Raw genomic sequence first — 27,484 nt, 5'->3', positions numbered from 1 at the left:
GCACAAGGAAGTGATGCATGCTTGAGAATGACCAGTTGGCGGGCAAGTGGCTCCCTTTATTGAGGAGAGGGGCTCAAATCATTCGCCACTCAACCCGTCTCCAACAGATGCTGTGTGATTGGACACTTCGAGCTCGTGACCCGCCCAAAGGCGTATCCCATAAGTGACACATATTCCCTCATATTCTCATAGAACCGGGGTTACGCAAGTAATCCTAAATTAATCAAGGTCAAACTACCGTAGTGTGTGTTAACAGCTCTGACAGTCAGGTCCTGTAAAAGTTAACAAAGTGCAACAATCTACTATAACAGCATGAAATTATATTTGTTATAAATGTTTATTGTGTATGTAAAGGGCAATTCCAGTGTTATGTATGTGCCTTTTGCACACAAAATGAGAAACAAATTCCTCACAGAATTGACTTATCAAGCATAAATTAAAAGGTTATTGTATATTTGTAGAACCCAAAAGGGAAAGAGTTACACAATTCTAAGTAATACCACTTTGAAGTAACGGAACAGCAAAACTTACTTATGGATGTGACTGAAATTGACAGGCATTTTTGGGAGAATGGACACATCAGCAAAGGTCTGTGAATCTCAAAGTCTTAGGGTAAAATATGAATAGCCACTGTGAAAGTAAGGCTTGGCTACACAGAAAAACAACAATGATGAAAATATATAAGTATCATATACAGTGCATTCGGTAAGTATTCATACCCCTCGACCTTTTCCACATTTTATGGTTACAGCCTTATTCTAAAATGGATTAAATAGTCCCTCCTGCATCAATCCACACACACGCACACACACACACATATATATACACAACCCCATAATGACCAAGCAAAAACAGGTTTTAAGACATTTAAGACATAAACATCACATTTACATAAGTGTTCAGACCCTTTACTCAGAACTTTCTTGAAGCACCTTTGGCAGTGATTACAGCCTCAAGTCTTCTTGGGTATGACACTACAAGCTTGGCGCACCTGTATTTGGGGAGTTTCTCTCATTCTTCTCTGCAGATCCTCTCAAGCTCTGTCAGGTTGGATGGGGAGCGTCGCATGAAATTACAGCCATTTTCAGGTCTCTCCAGAGATGTTCAATCGGGTTCAAGTCTGGGCTCTGACTTAGCCACTCAAGAACATTGAGACTTGTCCCGAAGCCACTCCTGCGTTGTCTTGGCTGTGTGCTTAGGGTCTTTGCCCTGTTGGAAGGTGAACCTTCGCCCCAGTCTGAGGTCCTGAGCAGGTTTTCATCAAGGATCCCTCTCCGTTCATCTTTCCCTTGATCCTGACTAGTCTCCCAGTCTCTGCCTCTGAAAAACATCCCCACAGCATGATGCTGCCATCACCATGTTTCACCTTAGGGATGGGGTCAGGTTTCCTCCAGATGTGACGCTTGGCATTCAGGTGAGAGTCCTTTAGGTGCCTTTTGGCAAACTCCAAGCAGGCTGTCATGCCTTTTACTGAGGATTTGCTTCCGTCTGGCCACTCTACCATAAAGGCCTGATTGGTGGAGTGCTGCAGAAATGGTTGTCCTTCTGGAAGGTTCCCCGATCTCCACAGAGGAGCTCTGTCAGAGTGACCATCGAGTTCTTGGTTACCTTCCTGGCTAAGGTCCTTCTCCCCTGATTGCTCAGTTTGGCTGGGCGCTCAGCTCTAGGATGAGTCTTGGTGGTTCCAAACTTCTTCCATTTAAGAATGATAGAGGCCACTTGTGTTCTTGGGGACCTTCAATGCTGCATACATTTCTTGGTACCCTTCCCCAGATCTGTGCCTCGACACAATCCTGTCTCTGCGCTCTACAGACAATTCCTTCAACCTTATGGCTTGGTTTTTGCTCTGACATGCACCGTCGCCTGTGGGACCTTTATATAGACAGGTGTGTGCCTTTCCAAATCATGTCCAATCGATTTAATTTCCCACAAGGTGGACTCCAATCAAGTTGTAGAAACATCTCAAGGATGATCAATGTAAACAGGATGCACCTGAGCTCAATTTCGAGTCTCATAGCAAGGCATCTTTTATTTTTTTATTGCAAAAATTTCTAAAAACCTGTTTTCGCTTTGTCATTATGGGCTATTGTGTGCCGATTGCTGAGGATTCGTTAGTCATTTAAATCGATTTTAGAATAAGGCTGTAACATAACAAAATGTGGAAAAAGTCAAGAGGCCTGAATACTTTCCAAAGGCACTGCATACTTTAGACAGGAAAATGTACCGTTCTGCATGTGACGCTATGCAAAATGTGTTTATATATTAAAAGATTTCTTCAACAAACTTCACAATAATACTTTTGTTGTCATCTGAAAATGCAGTGTACCTCAAAGAACCAACAAATCACCAGTATCTTGAATAGTTATTGCATAGGCTATCAAAGTGCACTCGTGGGTCCTGTCTTAACCAACCATAAATGCACAAATGTGCTAAAAAATGCATTTACAATTCTTTATTTGAAAAACTCTATTTTCATTGCGAATTAAAGTGCTGCATACCTCAAGTATAGAAATATATGCACTTTCATAACACTACAAGTGACATCAATAAGGGATCATGGAGGGGCTCCCGAGTGGGGCAGCGGTCTAAGGCATCCCTGCGCCACACAAAAAAAAGTTGAGAGTTTATGCCAGGGTTCCTTCTTCCATTCTACGATATATTGAATCCTGACATATCGTAAGTAGTGTAGGCATATTTGTTGCCCACTTCATTGGTTCTTGGGAGTTGAAAGACTGGCCTGATAGAGCTACTGCTGGGCTGAGAGCAGTCACAACGGTTTATACAGTTGCCTCAAGAGGGCATAAAAAAACTAATGTGCCCATTTGCCCTGACAAAGAAAAGGCTGGGAAGTGCGCCAGGTCAGCAGTCACAATAGTCTCTCAGTTACAGTTATTAACCAATAGTAGTGATATGCAGTAAATAAAATGATTATTTTTAATTCCAGGTAGCAATGTGTCACCGGTCTTTCTTGTGACCGACCCATATAAGCAGTTCACTAAAGACATATACTGAGTGCAAGATAAAAGTGCATATCTTGGCTTCATGGACCTCAGGTTATTATAGTAAACCAAAACTGAAACCAAAACGAATAATGAAAAAACTATTTTGTAAACTGAAACAAAATAATTAAGAAATCTGTTTGAAAAACTAAAACTATACTGAAAATATTATATAAACAGAGAGAAAGAAAGTGAAACAGACAGAGACAGACAGAGTTTGAAGGACAAGAACTCCACGGGGTTCAGAGAACAGTAGACTACAAGTTCTTAACTTATGTTTGCTATCATTTTCTTTTCTATTTTGCCTTTTAAAAAAACATTCCTTCTCAGATTCCTGACGGTTGTCTGACTAGTAGACATATCAAATAGTCTAATCTGGGTTGGGTATAGGCCTGTACCCAGACATTTTATATCATTCAAATTCCCAAAGGCTTTTCACTCTAAAACAGGGATCATCAAGTAGATTCAGCCATGCAAGACTCCTAAACAGATACAATATTTGACTAAAACATAATCCTTTCAAACCTTGCTTACATTTGTATATGATCACGATGTGTCTCTCTATTATGTGTGGGAATATTTGGGAACGGATTTCCAAAATGTAAATCTTGTATCTGATCTACTGGTGTTTTTACCGTCTTTTATGCCAAACAATGAAAATTTTAAAAACAATGAAATGTTTTTTTGCTCAGAAAACTATAGGGCCAAATATAAACCACCCGGGGGCCACCAGTTGGGGAAACCTGGTCTAAAATGACTGGTTCTACAGGTTTCTGTCAAAGAGATTAGGTACAGTATAGAGGGAGGCACATAGAACAAGCAGCAGGGGAAATGTTTTTTCGGTGGATGTCCTCGTCATAGCTCAGCATGGCCAGAATTATTTTATCCAGCTCCTGTGGCATGTCTGGGATGTTCCAAAAGTCATCTCTTTATAAACTAACACAATGAAATGGAGTATGCGAAGAGACAAGAATATAACCCTGGCACCAAGTCCACAACTACTTTTAGATTCAGTCTGCCCCACTGCTTCACATTAAGCCTACACACGAGCAGTTAAGTCGTAGGCCAACATGAATTAAGTATGAAGCATTTCACTGCTTTCTGAAGAAAAACAGACACTTTGTTCCAGTCAGTGCTTCATCCTTAGAGAGTTGGTGCTGCAGTTCACCACACGTCTAGCCGGATTAGTTCATCCTCACTGATAGCTTGGGTTGAAACTAGCCAACCACTCAGCACAGTGGTCAATCCCTCCCTCCGGTCACTGGTGCAAAAACAGCTCCCCTGACCCTAAAAGACCGGACAACACTACATAGATAGAAAACCAAGACAGTTTAGGAGTGGGTGCAAAACTGTCATTCAAGGTCAGGACCTCTTGTGAAAAGGTGCTTTGACCCCAGCTCTGTGTGGAAGTTGTGTAGATTGTAAAACTGACCTTAGATTAGCATCTTGGGGCAACTTTATCGTACCCCCCTGGCCCCACATACAGAAGCTTTGTTATGAGAAACTCTTGTTTAAAATGTTTAGACCTGACAGGGTCTCTGTTGGAGTTCAGTCATTATAAACATATTCTAAATGGCATTATAAAACACTGGTCATGATCGCAGCAAAGAGGAGAATGCACACATTCTCCTGAAGTTGGGTTCTCAACTAGCACTGCATCAGTGGCAACAAACATTTCCAAACAGCAGTAACAAATCAAGGTTGAGATAATTCAAGTGAATGAAAAATCAATTATACTAGTCAGACACAGGTGAAAAGTAATTTGGTGCAAGAATATACAGTTGAAGTCAGGAAGTTTACATACACTTAGGTTGGAGTCATTAAAACTTGTTTTACAACCACTCCAAAACATTTTTTGTTAAACTATAGTTTTGGCAAGTCGGTTAGGACATCTACTTTGTTGGAAAAATTACTTGTGTCATGCACAATTGTTAACAGACAGAGATTATTTCACTTATAACTCACTGTATCACAATTCCAGTGGGTCAGAAGTTTACATACACTAAGTTGACTGTGTCTTTAAACATCTTGGAAAATTGACATAATTGAGTCAATTGGAAGTGTACCTGTGGATGTATTTCAAGGCCTACCTTCAAACTCAGTGCCTTTTTGCTTGACATCACGGGAAAATCAAAAGAAATGAGCCAAGACCTCAAAAAAAATTTGTAGACCTCCACAAGTCTGGTTCATCCTTGGGAGCAATTTCCAAATGCCTGAAGGTACCACGTTCATCTGTACAAACAATAGTGTGCAAGTATAAACACCATGGGACCACACAGCCGTTATACCGCTCAGGAAAGAGACGCGTTCTGTCTCCTAGAGATGAACGTACTTTGGTGCGAAAAGTGCAAATCAATCCCAGAACAACAGCAAAGGACCTTGTGAACATGCTGGAGGAAACAGGTACAAAAGTATCTATATCCACAGTAAAACAAGTCCTATATCAACATACCCTGAAAGGCTGCTCAGCAAGGAAGAAGCCACTGTTCCAAAATCGCCATAAAAAAGCCAGCCTACGGTTTGCAACTGCACATGGGGACGAAGATAGTACCTTTTGGAGAAATGTCCTCTGGTCTGATGAAACAAAAATAGAAATGTTTGGCCATAATGACCATTGTTACATTTGGAGGACAAAGGGGGAGGCTTGCAAGCCGAAGAACACCATCCCAACCGTGAAGCATGGGGATGTCAGCATCATGTTGTGGGGGTGCTTTGCTGCAGGAGGGACTGGTGCACTTCACAAAATAGATGGCCCCATGAAGAATGAAAATGTGGATATATTGAAGCAACATCTCAAGACATCGGTCAGGAAGTTAAAGCTTGGTCACAAATGGGTATTCCAAATGGACAATGACCCAAAGCATACTTCCAAAGTTGTGGCAAACTGTGGCCAAAGGACAACAAAGTGAAGGTATTGGAGTGGCCATCACAAAGCCCTGATACTCAATCCCATAGAAAATGTGTGGGCAGAACTGAAAAAGTGTGTGCGAACAAGGAGGCCTACAAACCTGACTCAGTTACACCAGCTCTGTCAGGAGGAATGGGCCAAAAGTCACCCAAACTATTGTGGGAAGCTTGTGGAAGGCTACCCGAAACGTTTGACCCAAGTTAAACAATTTAAAGGCAATGCTACCAAATACTAATCGACTGTATGTAAACTGACCCACTGGGAATGTGATGAAAGAAATAAAAGCTGAAATAAATCACTCTCTACTATTATTCTGGTATTTCACATTCTTAAAATGAAGTGGTGATCCTAACTGACCAAAGACAGGGAATTTATGAGGATTAAATGTCAGGAATTGTGAAAAACTTGGAAAAACAGGTGTATGTAAACCTCCGACTTCAACTGAATAAACAATACTGAAATGAGAGGAGAATTTCACCACACTTAAACTAAAATGTAAACAAACAAATTATGTGATGTGAAAATCAATCCAGCCATGGCAGAAATGTACAAACACGAATTGATCCTGTCCTTTCTCAACTTGGCCATTTATTATTGAAACAAAGAGAGTGGGATTTGAGTGTGCTGAGGATGTCGTGACAACTTTCAAAAGCATGGCCACCACAATGGAATGCACCCACGGTTTTGGGTTGCATGCAGGAACCTGCACATGTGAGCAAACACACATGAAGACACCCACCCACCCCCACTCACTCACTACTTACCCAGCATTGTTGCTGACGGCTGTGAGGCTCTTTACACCAGTCTTTAATAAACTGTTGATAAGGTTCTCTGGGATGCCACACAAACCAAAACCTAGTGAGAGAGAAAGAGAATCAATCAATGTTTACAGTCATTTCTATTAAAAAGGAGAGCATGGCCCATTACTATGAAGTGGACACAGGGCAATGTGTGAGTAAGAATTTCCCCTGCTGAAAAAGATAAGCAGCATGCCATGAACTGGTTCATATAACACATTTGCCCATATCCAAGTTTATCTATACCCTTCTCTTACAGCTGTCACTGTAGACTGTTTACCCCTTAACACTTCATAGATTTGAAAAAATTTGATAGGAGTGTAAGCAAAAAACATTCCAAGCCTATCAGAGGGCAAGGTGGGGCTATTATAATATTGTTAATACCCTTCTCTTACAGGTAACACTATGAAGTGTTATGGGGTAAACAGTCTACAGTGACACCTGTAAGAGAAGGGTATTAACAATATTATAATAGCCCCACCTTGCCCTCTGATAGGCTTGGAATGTTTTTTGCTTACACTCCTATCAAATTCTTTCAAATCTATAAAGTGTTAAGGGGTAAACAGTCTACAGTGACAGCTGCATTTGTAATGCATCACAGGAAAAAGCCCTTTCAAACCCCACAGTGAAGTCCTGATGGTCTCCTGATATTACCTCCCACTAGGATAGTGGCTCCACTGGGGATGTCCTTCACAGCATCTGTGGGGTCTGTGTAGAACTGGGAGTTTCTCTGGCTGGAGGTGGAATAGGAGCAGCCACACATCTGGGGAACAGAGAGGAAAAGTCCAAGTTTACTATAGTAAACAAAAACTAAGTCATAGAAGAAGAAAAAGGTTAGTAAACTGAGATAAAACAACAAACTATACTGAAACCACTTGAATTACTCTTAAACTAACAAGAAATAATATTACATAGAGGGCAAACAACCTAATGAGGTTTTCAAGCTACTGAATATGGTGGTCACATTGAGATTGACTTTAAAATGTAAAAAGGTAGACTCAGCGAAATGACGTTGCTATGAGCAGCTATTTGACGCGTTTGAATGGTAAGGCTAAAGCAACCGAATGTTTAAAAAAAAGTCGAGGAGTGAAGACGGGGGAGGTGCATCTGTGACAGCCGGGCCAAAAAAACAACAAATGATTGGTTGACAATATTCCACAATGCAGGCGATGGCTCCAGGAGGAAGTTGGTGAAGAGCAACTGCTGAAACTTGCAGTTGACTGCAGTCAAAACTTCATGACCATTGATCACATCAAGTTCACGAAGTTGGCATGGTGGCGCAAGTCTGACCATTTTTATCCGCTGAACGCAACACACTTTGAAAGGCCAACGATAGTCACCGACTTCACAAAAGTGATCCGCTCTAACGTAGCCATTGAGATGAGCACGATGCAAGACTTTGCTCTCACAGAGTATCAGTGCATGTGCATGGTTCGCGCTGCTACAACATGGTAGCTACAAGACCAGCTACAAAACAGCTGAGCACTTTTGCCTCACGGGGGGGAGGGGGGGACAAACTCAATATACTTTAAAATGACTAAAACCAAATCAACCAGTGTAGTAATTATAAATGGACTTACATTCATATAGTTTCTTGACTGTGTCCAGCTCACTAATAATCACTGAAAGGAAAGCTAGAAAGTCAACGAGCATCAAAAATTCCAAAAACGATGGATTTTTTGGGACAATTTTGACAGGGAGGAAACCAATTGCACCGGGGGCCGCATTCGTACCTCGTTGAAGAAGACCGAATGCTGCCCCTGGTGCAAAATGAGTTTGACCCCCCCTAAACAAGGCAATCAGCCCTATAAAATCAGCACTCCGCATTGAGATAAAAACCCAGGCCTATAGTAAAGAATGTATTTAACTACAGCACAGGAAAGATAAACAAGAAAGGCAACGGCACAACAAACAAAGTGGACATGTGGCAAGGAAACAACAAGCTTGAACTGGTGGGATCTTGGGAACTCTGCAATGAAGCAAATTTCCACCGCTGAGACGTGGAGAGCAGACGGAAGCCGTTTAACCTCATCAAGCTTTTTATTTTCAGCCATTATCCCACCACTCGCTCATCCATTAACTCCTCCACTGTAACTAATTATGTCCACCGTAACGGACTACTGTAGATGGAAGGCTCACTGGAGGAAATCGGAAGCCTGGTGGATCTGAGACGGTCTCTGACAATACAGAAGTCATTTTTCTTAGCTCTGACATTAACCTCAAGTCCCTGAAGTACAAAATAAAATATTATTCAAGTGTCTGCAATCACCCCCTGAATGTAATTAATTTAGTGGTCCGTAATTACCAGCTTAAGTTGACATCCATTATCCCACCTTCCACGCTACTATGATCCATTGAACTATCGGGCAGGAAGGAGTATGATGGATTTCTGTCATTTGACATACATGGCTCGACTTGGCCCTCAGCTCATGTAAAAATGAATTAGATATTATGGCCAATCAAGTGGAAGGAATATGATCCCAGAAGGAAAAAAAACTTTCCAAAATAGGTTTGACTGTAAACCTTGAACCAGCATCTTGTGTTAAAAGGCCCAGTGAAGTCAAAAACGTGAGTGTTCTGTGGTTTATAGGTCCACACTATGGAATAATACTGTGAAATTGCATACACCAGGAGGTAAATTAGTTGATAGACCAACAAGAAATATAGTTCCAAGCCTCCCTGTCAATAACAGCTAGATTTTGTTTTTCCAACCCCTATCAGACCACTCCCAGTCGTAATAAAATTACTGCTTGAGAAATTGTTATTTTTTTTCTTTTCGAACCTTTAAAATTGAAAACAATCACATTAAGGTACTTGACTGTTACCGAGAAACTATTTGTTATCATGGTAAAAAAAAAAACAGTGGCATTGGGCCTTTAAGGGTATATACCCAGGCTGACCTAGATGGAACCTTTCAGGAAGATAAACGACCATTAGCTTTATTTACTGTTATAACCTACAACACCTTATCTTAGGGTCAGTCTACACACACTGTACTGTGGCACAAATAACACACAGCAGCAACTGCATTACATGTGACTAAAGGAGGTCAAAACACAAACAGTACAACATGTTATAGGATTACTGAGAGGCTAACTTCTATTGGTAATGGGATGCACAATAAAATGCATAGAACATTAATGGCATTGTGTCAATGACTGTAATTCCCTAATCATTGTAGTGTATAGCAAAGCACCTCAACTCCTCCACAGAGTTGAGAGCAGACTAGAGTTTTTTAAATGAACCTCCCGACTCCTTCGAGTCGCTATGCAGTTGATACTTCAAAAACATACTTTCTTAAACCCTTACCGTGTTCTTATGTTTGTCCTCAGTTGTTGTGTGCCTTTCTTTGTTTGCTGAAATCCATACTTTTTAATAAAACCTTAATCAAATACAACCCCCAACTGATACTCGTATCGTCTGACAGCGACTCGATGTAGTCGGAGGTACACTCCGCCCACTCATGTCTCCACACAACTCCGTTGATGTGAAGTGCATCGTTGAGTTTTACTTGGCTATGTAATGTGCTGCACACACTCAAAAATGCACTTATTCTATAACAGAAATGCAAACATAGACAAGATTAACAATACCCTTATTGGAGAACTGTAGGCATTGCTTTATTTTCTACTACCGGTAGACTACACCTCAGTTTACAAACTGTTCTGCACTACAGTTTTACGTGCCTCTAATTTTGGCTGTCCTTTTAGTGCACATGGCTTGCAAAGGGTCCGGGGGCACTGGGTTGCAACACAATGGAAACATTCTTGGGCTTCTGAGTTATACTACATCGGTAGAGGTCAATTCTTTATACAGTCTAACTGGGGGGGTGTCTTCAATAGGAACTAGCTACTGTACACAACGAACACAGTGGCACTGGCAAAACAAACAATTGGTCACATTGAATTGGAATCCTAAGTCCTTTCTCAACCAAGGTCATGTGAGTGTGTAAGGGTGACAGACTCGTTATAGTAGCTACAACAGTAGCCAGCTAACATGCTGGGAAACATGTATGTGTCCAGTTGCAGGTGGTGCATTTTAATTTAGAAAATGTTATGTTATAAAATATACAGTACCATTCAAGGGTTTTTGTTTATTCATTCTATTTTCTACATTGTAGAATAATACTGAAGACATCAAAAGTATGACATACCATATGGAATCATGTAGTAACCCAAAAAGTGTTAAACAAATCAAAATATATTTGAGATTCTTCAAAGAATCTCAGTTGAAACCAGGATTCATCCGTGAAGAGCACACTTCTTTAGCATGCCAGTGGCAATCGAAGGTGAGCATTTTCCCACTGAAGTCGGTCACGATGCCGAACTGCAGTCAGTTCAAGACCCTGGTGAGGACGATGAGCACGCAGATGAGATTCCCTGAGGTGGTTTCTGACGGTTGGTGCAGAAATTCTTTGGTTGTGCAAACCCAGTTTCATCAGCTGTCCGGGTAGCTGGTCTCAAACGATCCCGCAGGTGAAGAAGCCGAATGTGGAGGTCCTGGGTTGGGGTGGTTACACATGGTCTTTGATTGTGAGGCCAGTTGGATGTATTGCCAAATTCTCCAAAAACGATGTTGGTAGAGAAATTAACATGGAGTGCTGCACCAGATGACCTGGCCTCCACCATCACCCGACCTCAAACCAATTGAGATGGTTTGGACCGCAGAGTGACGGAAAAGCAGCCAACAACGCTCAGCATATGTGGGAACTCCTTCAAGACTGTTGGAAAAGCATTCCAGGTGAAGCTGGTTGAGAGAATGCCAAGAGTGTGCAAAGCTGTCATCAACGCAAAGGGTGGCTACTTTGAAGAATTTAAAATACTACAAGATTCCATATGTGTTATTTCATAGTTTTGATGTCTCGTCTTTGGCCACATTCACATGCCTAACAAAAACAACTTAATGATTAGTTGACAATAGAGCCTCCTACAATGCAGGCGATGGCTGCTGGATGAAGTAGGTAAAGATCAAATACAGAAACTTGTAGTCAACTGCAGTCAAAACTTTGACCTTTAATCACATGATTTTTGTCAAGTTCGTGCAATGTAGTCTGACCATTTTTATCCCCATAATGCAACACACTTTGAAAGACAGTGACTAACGATGGTCACCGACCTAACAAAAGTGATCCGCTCGAAAGCACACAGTTTTCAAAAATAGAAGGCAATCGGAAGGAGGCAAGATCAAGTGGAACAACTGAACAACAGGCACAACGATTTCTACTAGTTACCACAATCACAGAGAAAAATTGTCTGTATCGTAAAAATGTTGCTTTTATGGTAGGTTATTCATAAGGTTAGCAGTGTGGTCAAGGTTAGGTTCAAAATCACATTTTAAGATAAGCAACTGTAGAAATAAGCAGGGTTTATGACTTTGTGTCTGTGCTAACTAGTGACGACCAGGCACAACTCCGATATAAAGTGTTTTTTCTCAAAGTTGCCGGGATTTCACGAGTCCTACTTATATCAGTACACTTGTAACAACCTAATTTTTGTTAACCAAATTCGACACTCATTGACCTCCATACAAAAACTCCTTGCTTGGTGTGCGAAACCCCTCCGAAATAACACCAAAATCATGGGCATTCATATGGAGTTGGTTACCCCTTTGCTGCTATAACAGCCTCCATCCACTCTTTTGGGAAGGCCTTCCACTAAATGTTGAAACATTGCTGCGAGGACTTGTTTCCATTCAGCAACAAGAGCATTAGTGAGGTCGTGCACTGATGTTGGGAGATCAGTGGCGTTCCAATTCATCTCAAAGGTGTTCAATGAGGTTGAGGCCAGGGCCCATGTGCAGACGAGTCAAGTTCTTGCGCGTCGATCTTGACAAACCGTTTCTGTATTGACCTCGCTTTGTGCACAGGGGTATTGTCATGCTGAAACAGAAAAGGGCCTTCCCCAAACTGTTGCCACAAAGTTGGAAGCACAGAATCGTCTAACATGACATTGTATGTTGTAGCATTAAGATTTCCCTGGAACTAAGGGGACTAACCCAAACCATGAAAAACAGCCCCAGACCGTTATTCCTCCTCCACCAAAAATTACAGTTGGCACTATGCATAGCGAAAGGTAGCGTTCTCCTGGCATTCACCAAACCCAGATTTGTCTGTCAGACTGCCAGATGGTGAAGCGTGATTATCACTCCGGAAAATGCGGTTATAAAAATAAATCCATTATTTGCTCCATGAAGTAATCCAATAATGTGTATGCCACCATCTTGTCTATTTCAAATCTTCTACTGAAAGGAAGAGGCGAAGCGAGAGGGACAATTGGGCCAAAAATCTGTCTTTCTTTTTTTCTTATTTTTTCGCTCACCAAGTAAGGAGTTTTTGTATGGTCAATGAGTGTCGAATTTGGTTATTAACAAAACATGTAATGGCTTATTTGTCTAATGTGGCTTATTTGATCGAATGGAAGTTTCGTAATGATTAGGTTGTTACAAGTGTACTGATATAAGTAGGACATGTGACATCCCGGCAACTTTGAGAAAAAACACTTTATATCGGAGTTGTGCCTGGTCGTCACTAGTTACCACAGACACAAAGTCATAAACCCTGCTTATTTCTACAGTTGCTCTTGTTCTACGAACATGTGTCCACATACTTTTGGTCATGTAGTGTACATGTTTGGCCGAATCGAGAACAAAGAAAGAATTGCCAATACCAGCTTAGAAGAAAAATAAGGAGACGTTTTGCATAGGCAAACCTGTAACATCCAGTTATGGATAAAAACATATTTGGTTACATCACATTGTCGTCTGGTGTACAATCTGTAGCTAGGAAATACCTATGATGAATAGCATGGAATGGAAGCATCAAAAATCACCCGCATTTATAAAAGGTATCATCATTACTGGTAGCCTAACATTAGCAACTTCATCCAATATTTTATGGGGCAAGCCTATATTGTAAATGAAAATAATGAATTTGGATTTCAATTTAGGGGTTAAAATTGAAGGTGCCCTATGTGTCCCAAGCACTAAAGGCAGTCTCCCAATCGCTGTAGCTAGTTAGCTAGCTATATAGTGGTCTATTCGTATTTAGTCTAACGTTATTTCATTGACGCATTTTGATACTGACCTTGAACATGGAATGGGTGATGGAGTTCAAATTGGGTCTGCAGGTGGCAGATATATTTTTCAATAATAAATTATCCGCTCTTGACAATACTTTGAGGGCCGCCATGTTTTTGGAGCTAACCACCAGTCTTCAAAATGATGAGCAACGTGGGCTACCGGGCGTTTGTGTTGTGTTGTGTGTGTGTGATCCCAGCTGGTTAAATGACACTGAAACTAGAATGGTGTACGGGGCGGGGCTAGCGGAGGAGAGACAGAGGCTCGGCGAAGCTCATTACAATTTAACCGTTTCGCTGCTAGCCACTCATGGGTCCGAGTGCTGCGGGCTTTTGTTCTAGCCTAGCCCATATGCTATCAACCGATTTAAAAATAACTATTCATTTTGTTATACATGTTCTTGGCTGGAACAAGCCGTCACTGTGGGTTCCCTAAACCAGCATTGACTGCACTATATAAATGCAATCGCCAAGAACATAATTATATGCAATTGACAGAGTGGACAAATCCATGGATATATTTGGAGCAAACATGTCGTGGATCAAAGTGCCGCAGAAAAATCAAATAAAGACCTTTCATCACGTGAATAATCATAGCGTCACGTGACAGTGTATTTAGTCATGGCGGACGACTGCAGACGACAGGGGTTTGAGCTGGAGAGAAGGATTTTTGAGTTGGACAATAAGTGCGCCAGTCTCAGAACGGAGAAACAAGGTATGTGTACGCAAAGTTACAGTGATCAAGAAAGGTAATGTCGCGTTGATGCACCTCGTGTTCAGTTGAAAGCTATTTTCCGCTAGCTAGCTAAATTCGCTAGTGCTACCTAATTAATACCATGTACACTTGTCAAATGTCGTAGCTAGCTACTATACTAATTGAACGTAGCAGGCGTAAAAAGACCGCGTTACTTCGTTGGTCACCTTGGTATTGCAACAACCCTAAACCATAGTTATGACAAAGCATACGTTTGCTAGATAACTAGCTAGCTTGGTGGGTTTGCTGGGCTACGTAGCTAACGTGATTTAGCTAGTTAAGTTAGCTTTAGCGAGCAAGCTTGGTAGCTAATTCTGTACTAGTTAACGTTTTAGTTAGGTATCGTATAGCTAGCTAACAGCGTTAACTTAATGTCGACAAAGATACTGTCGAGCTATGGTCCATTTATAATGTACTTTTCGACACATTCAATGCCTATACTAGTATTCTAGCTAGATTGCACAATGCCCTTTAACGTTAGTTTAATTAACAACTTCACCATAACCCATCGACTTGCCACAAACAGCGATGTTCTCCTGTTCAGATCCGCTGAATCAGGAGAGAAACCGTTAGCTAACGTTAACTATTTGGCCGCAGAAACTGTGCACACCACCCCGGGCCCTACCCAACGTTAGTGGTTCAAGCTGTTTTCTAACTAGTCTATTCTTAAATACTGCTATACTGCTGCATGGATTAACTAGCCTAACACGGTTCACGTATTCCACGTTGTGTAGTTCGTGTTCACGGCCAATTATCCAATTTAAATTACTACCATCTCTCTGATTTCGACATTAGGCATACACTACTGATTCTGGTGAAATAAAATAGGTGTCGCTAAACGAATGTTTAATATGTGATACGAGTAATACTTAGTCTACACTGTCATAGCCTAGAGACTATGTCCACCGTTGTACACACGGTTGTTTACAGACTAACTCAAGGGGGAATTTCCTTACATTCTCTGCCACTCTGTGAAACGACTTTGTAAAGTCATAGATATGATCTGTCTTTATGATGACTAACACTTTAATTGATACACTGAACTCTGTAAACATGAGAGGCACTGTTTACATATAGGCCTGTAATATGTCCTTAACATACTTTATTTTCTCCTAGATGATGACTATTTACAGAATGCTTCTGTGATACTAGACAAGTTGAAAAGCTTTTACAGACAAGGGGGAGAGAGTAGCAGTTTGCCTAAACTGCTTCAGGATTACACTCAGGTATTGCAGTTCATTAAATATAATTGTTCTAGATAGATTCTAGACAAAATGTTTTAGGCTAGGTGTAGATTCAAATGTTATTATTCAATTCTCTACATATCTGATAAAGGAAATTGTTACCATTCTGTTTTTGTGAGATATATGGCATGCTCAGGCTGGATCACAAGACTAGCAAATTCCCCCAAATGTCTCTGTGTCTGCACAGACTGTTCCACCTGCTGTTTGAAATCGGATGATAGCACTCAATTGTATTAAGTTGTTGTCATCCAATGACATGAGCTTTAATTAGCCTGAAGGTGTGAGAGCGCATACACACTTCTCTGTCCTTGATGCTGGAAGTTTCAACTGACCAGTGTCCTCTGACTATGTTCACACATTTTTAAATGTATTCTTCCTCACTGCCTAGAAGCAACTCAATCACTGATCTGTTAGTGAATGCAATGTTTTCATCCCTTCACCAGTCAGACCATAGAAGATCAGTGACAACTTTCAAAGATGAAAGGACAGAATGATGGCCTTCAAAAAAGTAGTGTGGCTAGGCCACAAATATGGAAATCAGAAGAGTTCAAAAGATTTGAATGTTAATTTCAAAGTACAGTGATAAACCGTGATTTGACACATTTGCTACGGACATTGACAACTTCCAACCCACAGTCTCAGTTATCCACATCATCCCCACCCACCATAACCAACATAGGTTGGTGACAAGAGCCAGGTGGAGATAGAGATTTTCTTGCACCCTTCGCCTAATTGATGGAAGAATTGGCCAACAGCTTGTGGGCAAATCTAGGCTCTACAAAAAGTCTGCAGTTCACCTGCATTAGAGTTGAAGGTGGCATGTGATACCTGTCAAATGTTAACCAAAAATCGATAAATTAATACGGTGAATAAGCACACCAGACCTCAATGGATGAATTGCACAACTATAATTGTCAAATCATATTTGTGTTAAAGTGAAGAATGAGACGAGTGTGTATTGTTCTGTGTGTGTGTAGGTGATCCTGGACATCACGTTCTATGAGGAGAACAAGCTGGTGGACCAGGAGTTCCCAGAGGACTGCTCGCCATTTAAGATCCAACAGCTGCTGCAGGACCTCACAGAGCCAGAGGTGTTGGCAGGGAGGCTGGCACCGGCCCAAGAGGTGTGTGCAAGAGATTCAGCCCATCATGAAGGGCAATGCAAGTGCCAAGGTCCTCATATGCACAGAGTATTTTGTTCACAAGTTAGCAATTTGTTATTCTTCAATAACACAAACTACAAAGCAAATCGGGGGGAGGAAAATGGGTTTATTCAAAGAGGTCAAATCATACAGGGCGGAAGATGGTCATTCTCCCCTGTCCTCAGTGATGCTCTGTAAGTGGTTCTCTTCAGTGACTATCTCGCAACAGAACAGAGGAACAGCATGTAGTTAGTTATAAGATCCATCCCTAGCCTGTGGTTGACCAATTCGAATTCCTTGCAATAATACTAGCCAATGGCCAAATAAAAAGTATCCTATTTCAGAAGACATAGTCCTCACATGTCTGAACCATTGATCAATAATTCCCTATTACAGAACAAACACTTTACATTGATCATTAGTTATATTCTTGTACTCTGTCTCTGCGTTGTGTATTTATCGTCCAAATATTATTACACACACACTATTGTTAACTGACAGCTCTCCCTGTTCCAGGTGCAGTCAGTCTTGGGGCTAGAGGTGTTGGAGTGCCTCTACTGGAGACGTGGAGCACTGCTCTACATGTACTGCCACACCCTCCACCAACGCAAGCAGTGGATCAAGAAGAACAAGGCCACTTTCCTCAAGGTAGGGGCACCTCCACTCATTTGGCCAACTTCTAACTTGATATAGCAAGCATGACTTGAATATCAGTGCTCCTACCACTAGCAGAGTGCCGGTTATTCATTCTCAGTTTGTCTTTTTTCAGTGTCTTCAGGAGGGTGTACGCTACCTGATGAGGATGCTGCAGGTGAGGAACTCTGTGAAGCTCAACGACGGGGTGGTGTTTCATGACTCTGCTACCGCCAACTTCCTGGCTGAAGGTATGCATCATTGGATTGTTATGGCTTGTTTTAATATTGTGCCAATGTTACACATTTATTTAGTTGACATTATCAAGACAACCTTTTTCTTTACTAGATTTATGTTACATCCTTGTTTTGTTGACTATTATTTTGTCAAGGGATGAGAAAATGTCTGATTTTGTTTTTCCAACAGGCATCTTTTCAGACACCCACCTGTTGACGATGATGTACATCGGGGAGATGTGTTTCTGGGCAGTGAAGTACGAGGACTGCAGCGTTGATTCCACAGAACGCAAAGAGGACCGGCTCCACTTCCGGGACATTGGGACACAGATCCTGCACAAATACGTGCTGGCCTGTGAGGGCCCTCTTCAGGGCCAGGGCTGGAACACTGAGAATGCCAAGGAGATCCTTAGTATCTTACAGTGAACTGGGGAGGGCTCTGTGTACAAGTTGCCCATAGGGACTGATATTGGATCAGATGCTCAAACCCCAAATTGTAATGCTAAGCATTAAGAGGGGGGGAGGGGGGATCTGACCTTAAATCAGTTTCTATGAGAAACTTTTTCCCGTTCTGAAAGGCTCCGGCTGAAATAGGTGGGCAAGGTTGGGGAAGAATGAAGGGGCAAGGGTATGGAGGGATGTTAACAATTTTATTCTCCGTGTCTCCTCAAAGAAGCACTTATCTTCCATATTCTGGACTGTTGGACAGGCATGTGTTATGCTCTGAGAATGTGGTAGAATAATAATATTAAAAGATTAAGAAAATAACACTGTTACAAAAAATAAAACAAAGATTGTTTGAAGATTAATGATAATCCACCTGGTAATGAGACATCGCACAGCAACTGTTTTTATTTATTTGTTTTTATTTTTTAAAATTAATTGCATTTATATAAATATATATTAAAGTTAAGGTGGGGAATACAGAGTTGGAGACTGATGGATTCATGAACATTTTCGAGTATGTACAGTTTTGTTTAAGATATCAGCTTTGTAATATGCGACTTCTTTTTCTCACTTATAAAACACCGTTTTTTTGCCCACACTTTGACAAGGAGTAATGTCCCAGTGATGGAAACTTTGATATTTTGATAGTATGCATTTAAATGGAGAATCTCTGTGGTGTTTGTTTTGAAGGAAAATGTTTTTCATTTAATTTTATGTCGTCATTGAAAATAAATACTGTATGTTGGTTTCAAAATGAGTTGTAAAACGTATTGCACTGTATAACTATAATAACCACAATGCACCTCTTTCACGCCAACAACAAGGAAGTGGGCGAACTACCAACTACAAGAAACGTCAGCGTCGTTGTCAACTTCATTTTTCACAGTAGTTAGCACCCTATTTGAGCTTTTATAAATGTTTGGCACATAGAGGACAGCGCAGACGCATTATCATTCTTACCAAATCAAAAGCAAGATGTCCGGGAAAAGTCGGAGCGAAGAATCTGTAGTTATACGAAGTCTCAGACATTTCCGAGAGAAGTACTTCAATGCAAGGAAAAACGTCAGTGATCAGGCGCATGCAGCAGAAGTCACCGGTGAAGATGCACCGCCTGGCTTTTTGGACTGTTTACCCGTAAGATACAGGCCTTTATAAACGCCAGTTGGCTACTTCACAAGATTCAATTTTTTGTTCTTGTGGGGATCAAATGAGAAATGCCATAACATGCTGTGAGTATAGGGCAAGTAACGTGGAATATTTTAATTTATCGGACATTTGATAAATGTACATCCTTATGCATTGGGTGGGTAACCTATTAATCAAATTTATTTATATATCACAGTGCTGTACAGAAACCCAGCCTAAAACCCCAAACAGCAAGCAATGCAGGTGTAGAAGCACGGTAGCTAGGAAAAACTCCCATGAAAGGCCAAAACCTAGGAAGAAACCTAGAGAGGAACCAGGCTATGAGGGGTGGCCAGTCCTCTTCTGGCTGTGCCGGTTGGAGATTATAACAGAACATGGCCAAGATGTTCAAATGTTCATAAATGACCAGCATGGTCAAATAATAGTAATCACAGTGAACAGGTCAGTGTTCCATAGCCGCAGGCAGAACAGTTGAAACTGGAGTAGCAGCACGGCCAGGTGGACTGGGGACAACAAGGAGTCATCGTGCCAGGTAGTCCTGAGGCATGGTCCTAGGGCTCAGGTCCTCCGAGAGAGAGAGAAAGAAATAATTAGAGAGAGCATACTTAAATTCACACAGGACACCGGATAAGACAGGATAAATACTCCAGCTATACCTGACACATAAACTACTGCAGGATAAATACTGTTTGGCCAGAGCCTTTCTTATTGGACCAGTTCAGGTAGTCCAAGTCCATTTTCTTTCGTTTGGTGGTGCCTATGAATGTTTGGTGAATATGACCCTGATGTGTAGACTCATCAAAACAGTCATATGCACCATCATCAACCAGCAGATTCAATACTTTCAATACTCTCCTCCTTCTCTCCCCATCTCTCTCACTACAGGTGGACCTACAGTTCCTGATCATGACCCTGCTGTCTCCTGTGGACCTCTGTCGTCTGGGGGCCACTAGTAGCTACTGGAGGGCTATGGTCAGAGACCCCTTACTATGGAGATACTTTCTGGTCAGGGACATGCCTAAATGGCCCTCCATCAACCATGTGACCATGCCCCGGTTAGAGGCCTTACACACCCCTCTGTGTGTGGGGGAGAAGGAGATGGAGGAGCCAGGTCATGACTTCATGACAGAGTAGGTACTGGTCTGAAACTCTGGTATTGGAATGCATGAGGAAGACAAGGATTTACTGTGATATTTGGTAATCTTACATAAGTTGAATGCACTGACTGATGCTCTGGACAAGAGTGTCTGCTAAATGACAAACATTTAAGTAATGAAGCCTTGTCGAATGCATGTATAGTTTAGTACCCAGGCTATGGAAAGATTGTGAATGCATTTGGTTGGTAGATTGATTTTCCAGGAGGCCATATAAGTCAGACTTGTCAAGACATTTTGCTTGAGTCATTGGTCGTCCAAATGTATTAGTCACTCACTTCAGCAATGGAACTGTCCCTCCCTGCCTACCTAAGTAGTAATTGCCTTTCTCTTCTTAGTTATCTAAAGGGATACCCAGCCTGCAGACAGCAATGGTTTCCCCAGAGGCCGCCATACAGCGTTGTGACTTCCTTCCTCCAGTCGCTGGTGCCCACCGCCACTGAGCCGCGCTACGCCATGTTTGGCCCCGGCATGGAACAGCTGGATGTCTCCATGGTGACCAAGCTCATGCACACCCCAGATGTGCTCCTTGTAGCAGGGATACCCCAGAGACAGATCAATGGTGGGTTACCCACTGTCCTCTCTGATCCATCCTTTTACAGGGTGAACCTCCTCGAGACTTTCTGTTGCAGGCGAAAGCAAAATCAGAGTTACAATAAACATGTTTATTGTAATCCATAGTTACAAGAAACATCCACCATATTGGTGTTACCTGAATTGTATTTGCTTACAATAATCTCAACAGTTGAATGCTGAATAGGTAAGTTAGGTACAGTACATGGCGAACCGTAGTAAAACCATCCGGCACTAGTACTGACCAACCAGAAGCAGTTGCCAAGTTCTGTGCTGTGGTGGGCGGCCCACCTAAAGCCTTTGCTTTTTTGGGGGGCTCACCAACTAAACAAAACCAATGTTGTTTTTTCCAGGTATTGGATCTGGGATTAGTTACGTGTACAAAAACCAGCACAAATTCAACATTCTGACTCTCTACTCAACCAACAGGTTAGTGTTATCACTATTGTCCTCCTATGACTGATAAGGGATGTAGAGTTACCATTCAAGGTATTGCAATGGCGCTCATGTGCATGCGTGTGTGTATATGTCTACCATTACCCGTTGTGGTTGTGTGTACAGGGCAGAGAGGGAGAGAGCCCGCATGGAACAGCAGAGTGTCAGCAACAAACTCTTCATCCAGGAGGGAAGGGACCAATCAGGACACCCACATTTTAGCCCCACCCCTCAGGTCCAGGAAGTGTGTCAGGCGGTGGATGGGTTCATCTATGTGGCCAATGCAGAGCCAGGAAGAGGTAATAGCAAGATTCCATTACATTCCTCATACTTGCTCCTATTCCTAGGGCCTTGTTGTCTCCTTGCAGGCTTTTTGGTCATTTAGCAGATGCTTACTCTTTATTCGTGACACAATGTAATCGCGATTTTCTGTATTCCAATCTCATTTTGTATGACTGTATGTGGCATGCCGTGTATTTAGAAATGACGCAGCTGTTTATGGCAACATCTCTACAACTGCCCTGTGAAAATGTCACCATATGATGTGTCTGTCTCCTATTAGGTGATGATGGGGAGGTGGAGTGGGCTCAGATCCAGGCGTTGGTGGACCCTGCCTTAGGCTCATCCTCCAGACCCCTCCTGGTCCTGTCCTGTGTGTCCAGAGAGGAACCAGACCAGATCAGAACCACCAGCTCCAATAGTACCAGAACCCCCTGTGTGGATATGGCTCAGAGACTCTGCCTGCCCATGCTGCCCAACCCCTGGATGGTGAGTCAGTGTCTGTCTCTGTCTGTCTGGTCTGGTCTGGTCTTGTCTCTGTAGTGTGTCTGTCTTGTCTTTGTGAAATACCCTTTATATTTGGCCATGTCTCTTTCCAGGTTCAGGACACAGTAGCAGAGTCTCTGTCTGGTGTCTTAGATGGGATCTCCTGGCTGCTGGGGTGTTCTGGTCTCAGGCTGTAACTACCTGTCCAAGGAAAAACCTTCAGGACCGAAACAACACACTAAAGAACTGGCACAAATGCTTCTGAAGGAATGTTTTCCCTCTGATGTGCCTTGTTTCAATGAATCACATAAAAAAAGTTATTATTGGGTAAATACAGTGTATTGTTTTTTGCCAATAGTGGGTTGTACACAAATAAAACATATGTTTTAACTGTAGCTATGGTACTGTAATTAATATTACAAAGATTAATGAATGGTTTTGATATTACTACTACTGTGTACTTTAGAATCATATTGAATTATATTTTTTGGTACCTTTTATTTAGGAAAATCATGCAGTTATTCATCTGTTTCTTTCATATAATTGATGCAATTTTATACTATGAAATGTGCATTGTTTTATTTTCTTTAATTATTCATGTGGTTATTTACCCCTCTATAAGTTGTTATAAAGGAACTGAAAATACATGCATGAGTACGTACCTCAGTGAAGTGTTGTTTCTTTCAGGACTGTGAGTTTGGAGTACATGTGGAATAGTCCACTGTTTACCAAATGGTGTGCTGTGGCCGATTTTGTTTTCGGTTGTTGTTAAAGACCAAGTTTTGTTTATTCATTGTGTCAAAGTAGAATTCCAAAAGCTTTTGGTGGGTCACAACACAGAAACATTGAGCTGAGTGTGTGGAACAGACAGGCATTTGCTCTGTAGTTCATCTTATTTGTCTAAAGTGGCTTCCAACCCTTTTCATTTCTTCCTTTATCTGCACCAATGTAAAATATATATATATATATATATATATATTATATATAGTATATAATTCAAAAGTTTGGGGTCACTTAGAAATGTCCTTGTTTTTGAAAGAAAAGCACATTTTTTGTCCATTAAAATAATATCAAATTGATCAGAAATACAGTGTAGACATTGTTAATGTTGTAAATGACTATTGTAGCTGGAAATGGCTGATTTTTTATGGAATATCTACATAGGCATACAGAGGCCCAATATCAGCAACCATCACTCCTGTGTTCCAACGGCACGTTGTGTTAGCTAATCAAAGTTAATCATTTTTAAAGGCTAATTGATCATTAGAAAACCCTTTTGCAATTATGTTAGCACAGCTGAAAACGGTTGTTTTGATTAAAGAAGGAATAAAACTGGCCTTTAGACTAGTTGAGAATCTGGAGCATCAGCATTTCTGGGTTCGATTACAGGCTCAAAATGGCCAGAAACAAATAACTTTATTTTGAAACTCGTTTACATACACTTAGGTTGGAGTCATTAAAACTCATTTTTCAACCACTCCACAAATTTCTTGTTAAAACAAACTAGTTTTGGCAAGTCGGTAAGGGCATCTACTTTGTGCATGACACAAGTCATTTTTCCAACAATTGTTTACAGACAGATTATTTCACTTATAATTCACTGTCTCACAATTCCAGTGGGTTAGAAGTTTACACACACTAAGTTGACTGCGCCTTTTAACAGCTTGGAAAATTCCAGAAAATTATGTCATGGCGTTAGGAGATTCTGATAGGCTAACTGACATAATTTGAGTCAATTGGAGGTGTACCTGTGGATGTATTTCAAGACCTACCTTCAAACTCATTGCCTCTTTATTTGACATGGGAAAATCAAAAGAAATCAGCCAAGACCTCAGGAAAAAAATTGTAGACCTCCACAAGTCTGGTTCATCCTTGGGAGCAATTTCCAAATGCCTGAATATGCCACGTTCATCTGTACACACAGTAGTGTGCAAGTATAAACACCATGGGACCACGCAGCCATCATACCGCTCAGGAAGGACAGGCGTTCTGTCTCCTAGAGATGAACATACTTTGGTGCGAAAAGTGCAAATCAATCCCAGAATAACAGCAAAGGACCTTGTGAAGATGCTGGAGGAAACAGGTACAAAAGTATCTATATCCACAGTAAAACGAGTCCTATATTGACATAACCTGAAAGGCTGCTCAGCAAGGAAAAAGACACTGCTCCAAAACCACCATAAAAAAAGCCAGACTATGGTTTGCAATTGCACATGGGGACAAAGATCGTTCTTTTTGAGGAAATGTCCTCTGGTCTGATTAAACAAAAATAGAACTGTGACCATAATGACCATCGTTATGTTTGGAGAAAAAAAGGGGGCTTGCAAGCTGAAAAACACCAACCTTGAAGCACGGGGGTGGCGGCATCATGTTGTGGGAGTGCTTTGCTGCAGGAGGCATCATGAGGGAGGAAAATGATGTGGATATATTGAAGTAACATCTCAAGACATCAGTCAGGAAGTTAAAGCTTGGTCACAAATGGACCTTCCAAATGGACAATGACCCCAAGCATTCTTCCAAAGTTGTGGCAAAATGGCTTAAGGACAACAAAGTCAAGGTATTGGAGTGGCCATTACAAAGCCCTGACCTCAATCCTATAGAAACTTTGTGGGCAGAACTGAAAAAGCGTGTGCGAGCAAGGAGGCCTACAAACCTGACTCAGTTACACCAGCTCTGTCAGGAGGAATGGGCCAATATTCACCCAACTTATTGTGGAAAGTTTGTGGAAGGCTACCTGAAATGTTTTACCTAAGTTAAACAATTTCACTCAATTAGATTGTTTATGTAAACTTCTAACCCACTGGGAATGTGATGAAAGAAATAAAAGCTGAAATAAATCATTTTCTCTACTATTATTCTGATATTTCACATTCTTAAAATAAAGTGGTGATCCTAACTGACACAAGACAGGGAATTTTTACGACGATTAAATGTCAGGAATTGTGAAAAACTAAGTTTCAATGTTTCGGACTGAGGTGTATGTAATCTTCCGATTTCAACTATATTTAGATATGAAGAAGAAAGGGACACCTTTCACCTCTTCCATGTTTTCAGATGAGTGTAGACTGGAAGGAGAGGAGACAAAGAGAGGAAGCCATTTTAAAGTTTTGAGATGCACCCCCTGCCTCAGGTTGCTATACCAGTTCTGGGTGGTTATTTTTCTCTGAGGTCAGCATTGGCACGCTGAAATGAATTCACATCTGTCTGACAGGGGGAGGCGAATGTTCTTGTTTCCATCACCAGGGAGCAGGCCTGCTCCTGCTTCTCAGGGCCAGGGGAAGCCGTGTAGAATGTAGACTAGTTGGAGCTTTTTGTGTGAAAAACAAAACCTAAAATGTCTAAACACAATCAAGAATGAACTGTTTGCTGAAAGATAAAGCATGGATGTTATTGTCTGATACAGTACATTAAGAGCCTGAGCCCCATGAAACCCCTGGCTGGCATAGATTGAAAGAGGTGGATAAGAGAGTTGACTAAATGACCTCTTTCATAAACCCTGTTCAAATACAGTTCTTTGAAAATGCACCAGATTTGTCTATTTCCTCTAACGTCTCTCTGACGGACCATGCTTTGGTAGGTGACCATGATACTACAGTAGCACCTTTGCTCTGACCTATCCATTCATGTCAGATATGGGTGGACAGGAAACCGAGTGCCTTTTATCATTTTGTTTTATTCATGTCCCTTGTGGACGTAAGCAACTGATTTTCATCCCTCCCTTGCACACACTGTCAACTGTAATAGGATAATGTGCCAAATTCAATGAAGCACTGATGTACTTTAACACCTGTCTTTTGTTCTAGTTCCCTTGGCAACAAAGTGGAGAATCGTCTCCTAATCTTCTCTTTTCTGCACCCCCGTCTCAAAAGGTCGCAAAATTGTAGTAATCATCGTCACGGAAATACAGATTTAGAATGCAGTCATAATTGGTGCAATTTGGGTGCATTAAATCCAGTGTGAATAGAGAAGGGAGATGGCAGCAGCGCTCTCTAGATGGTGAAATCAGACTGGGCATAATAGAGGAAGAGTGAGGGCTTTACTGTGACAACTGCCCCTTTTATACAGCAGGCTGCTCTAAACAGGATGTACAGTTGAAGTCTGAGGTTTACATACACCTTAGCCAAGTACATTTAAACTCAGTTTCTCAAATTTCCTGACATTTACTCCAGGGAGTCAAAACTCCCTGTCTTAGGTCAGTTAGGAACACCACTTTATTTAAAAAAATGTGAAATGTCAGAATAATAGTAGAGAGCATTATTTATTTCATCTTTTATTTATTTCATCACATTCCCATTGGGTCAGAAGTTTACATACACTCAATTAGTATTTGGTAGCATTGCCTTTAAATTGTTTAACTTGGGTCAAATGTTTCGGGTAGCCTTCCATAAGCTTCCCACAATAAGTTGGGTGAATTTTGGCCCATTCCTCATGAACGAGCTGGTATAACTGAGTCAGGTTTGTAGGCCTCCTTGCTCGCACACACTTTTTCAGTTCTGCCCACAAACTTTCTATAGGATTGAGGTCAGGGCTTTGTGATGGCCACTCCAATACATTGACTTTGTTGTCTTTAAGCCATTTTGCCACAGCTTTGGAAGTATGCTTGGGGTCATTGTCCATTTAGAAGACCCATTTGCGACCAAGCTTTAACTTCCTGACTGATGTCTTGAGATGTTGCTTAGATATATCCACATAATTTTCATTCCTCATGATGCCATCTATTTTGTGAAGTGCACCAGTCCCTCATGCAGCAACGCACCCCCACAACATGATGCTGCCACCCCCGTGCTTCATGGTTGGGATAGTGTTCTTCGGCTTGCAAGCCTCCCCCTTTTCCGATCTTTGTCCCCATGTGCAGTTGCAAACCGTAGTCTGCCTTTTTTATGGCGGTTTTGGAGCAGTGGCTTCTTCCTTGCTTAGCGGCCTTTCAGGTTATGTCGACATAGGACTCATTTTACTGTGGATATAGATATGTTTGTACCTGTTTCCTCCAGCATGTTCACAAGGTCCTTTGCTGTTGTTCTGGGATTGATTTGCACTTTTCGCACCAAAGTACGTTCATCTCTAGGAGACAGAACATGTCTCCTCCCTGAGCGGTATGACGGCTGCATGGTCCCATGGTGTTTATATTTGCACACTATTGTTTGTACAGATGAACGTGGTACCTTCAGGCATTTGGAA

The 27,484-nt window shown here is 41.5% G+C and overlaps 3 protein-coding genes across 4 annotated transcripts in view; 2 read left to right on the top strand and 1 right to left on the bottom strand.

The window, feature by feature from the left end:
- LOC139411168 (3-oxoacid CoA transferase 1a) overlaps positions 1–13,999 on the bottom strand; it is a 109,625-nt gene extending 95,626 nt beyond the window's left edge. Inside the window, exons 1-3 of one of the 2 annotated variants that reach the window (XM_071157078.1) lie at positions 13,786–13,999; positions 7,359–7,467; positions 6,672–6,762 (exon numbers count right to left, since the gene is read on the bottom strand). In XM_071157078.1, the coding sequence (XP_071013179.1) occupies positions 6,672–6,762; positions 7,359–7,467; positions 13,786–13,890 (305 nt within the window). In that variant the 5' untranslated portion in view covers positions 13,891–13,999. Of the gene's footprint in view, positions 1–6,671; positions 6,763–7,358; positions 7,468–10,013; positions 10,194–13,785 lie in introns of those variants that run through there. The other variant, XM_071157079.1, reaches the window with a different exon arrangement.
- Positions 14,000–14,361: 362 nt separating this feature from the next.
- LOC139412083 (rab7a interacting mon1-ccz1 complex subunit 1) lies at positions 14,362–18,987 on the top strand. The gene is made up of 6 exons (XM_071158876.1): positions 14,362–14,492; positions 15,648–15,757; positions 16,753–16,899; positions 17,434–17,565; positions 17,687–17,801; positions 17,977–18,987. The coding sequence occupies exons 1-6, from the start codon at positions 14,399–14,401 to the stop codon at positions 18,210–18,212; spliced, it is 834 nt and encodes a 277-aa protein (XP_071014977.1). The 5' UTR covers positions 14,362–14,398; the 3' UTR covers positions 18,213–18,987.
- A 67-nt stretch (positions 18,988–19,054) lies between these two features.
- Positions 19,055–22,972, top strand: LOC139412080 (F-box protein 4). The gene is made up of 7 exons (XM_071158875.1): positions 19,055–19,367; positions 20,265–20,509; positions 20,872–21,095; positions 21,460–21,535; positions 21,668–21,840; positions 22,104–22,309; positions 22,420–22,972. The coding sequence occupies exons 1-7, from the start codon at positions 19,209–19,211 to the stop codon at positions 22,501–22,503; spliced, it is 1,167 nt and encodes a 388-aa protein (XP_071014976.1). The 5' UTR covers positions 19,055–19,208; the 3' UTR covers positions 22,504–22,972.
- Positions 22,973–27,484: the final 4,512 nt, after the last annotated feature.

The sequence above is a fragment of the Oncorhynchus clarkii genome, chromosome 6 (assembly GCF_045791955.1).
Source record: "Oncorhynchus clarkii lewisi isolate Uvic-CL-2024 chromosome 6, UVic_Ocla_1.0, whole genome shotgun sequence".
Taxonomy (NCBI): domain Eukaryota; kingdom Metazoa; phylum Chordata; class Actinopteri; order Salmoniformes; family Salmonidae; genus Oncorhynchus; species Oncorhynchus clarkii.
The sequence above is the reverse complement of the archived record's forward strand: the minus strand, read 5'-3'. Positions and strand labels throughout refer to the sequence as shown.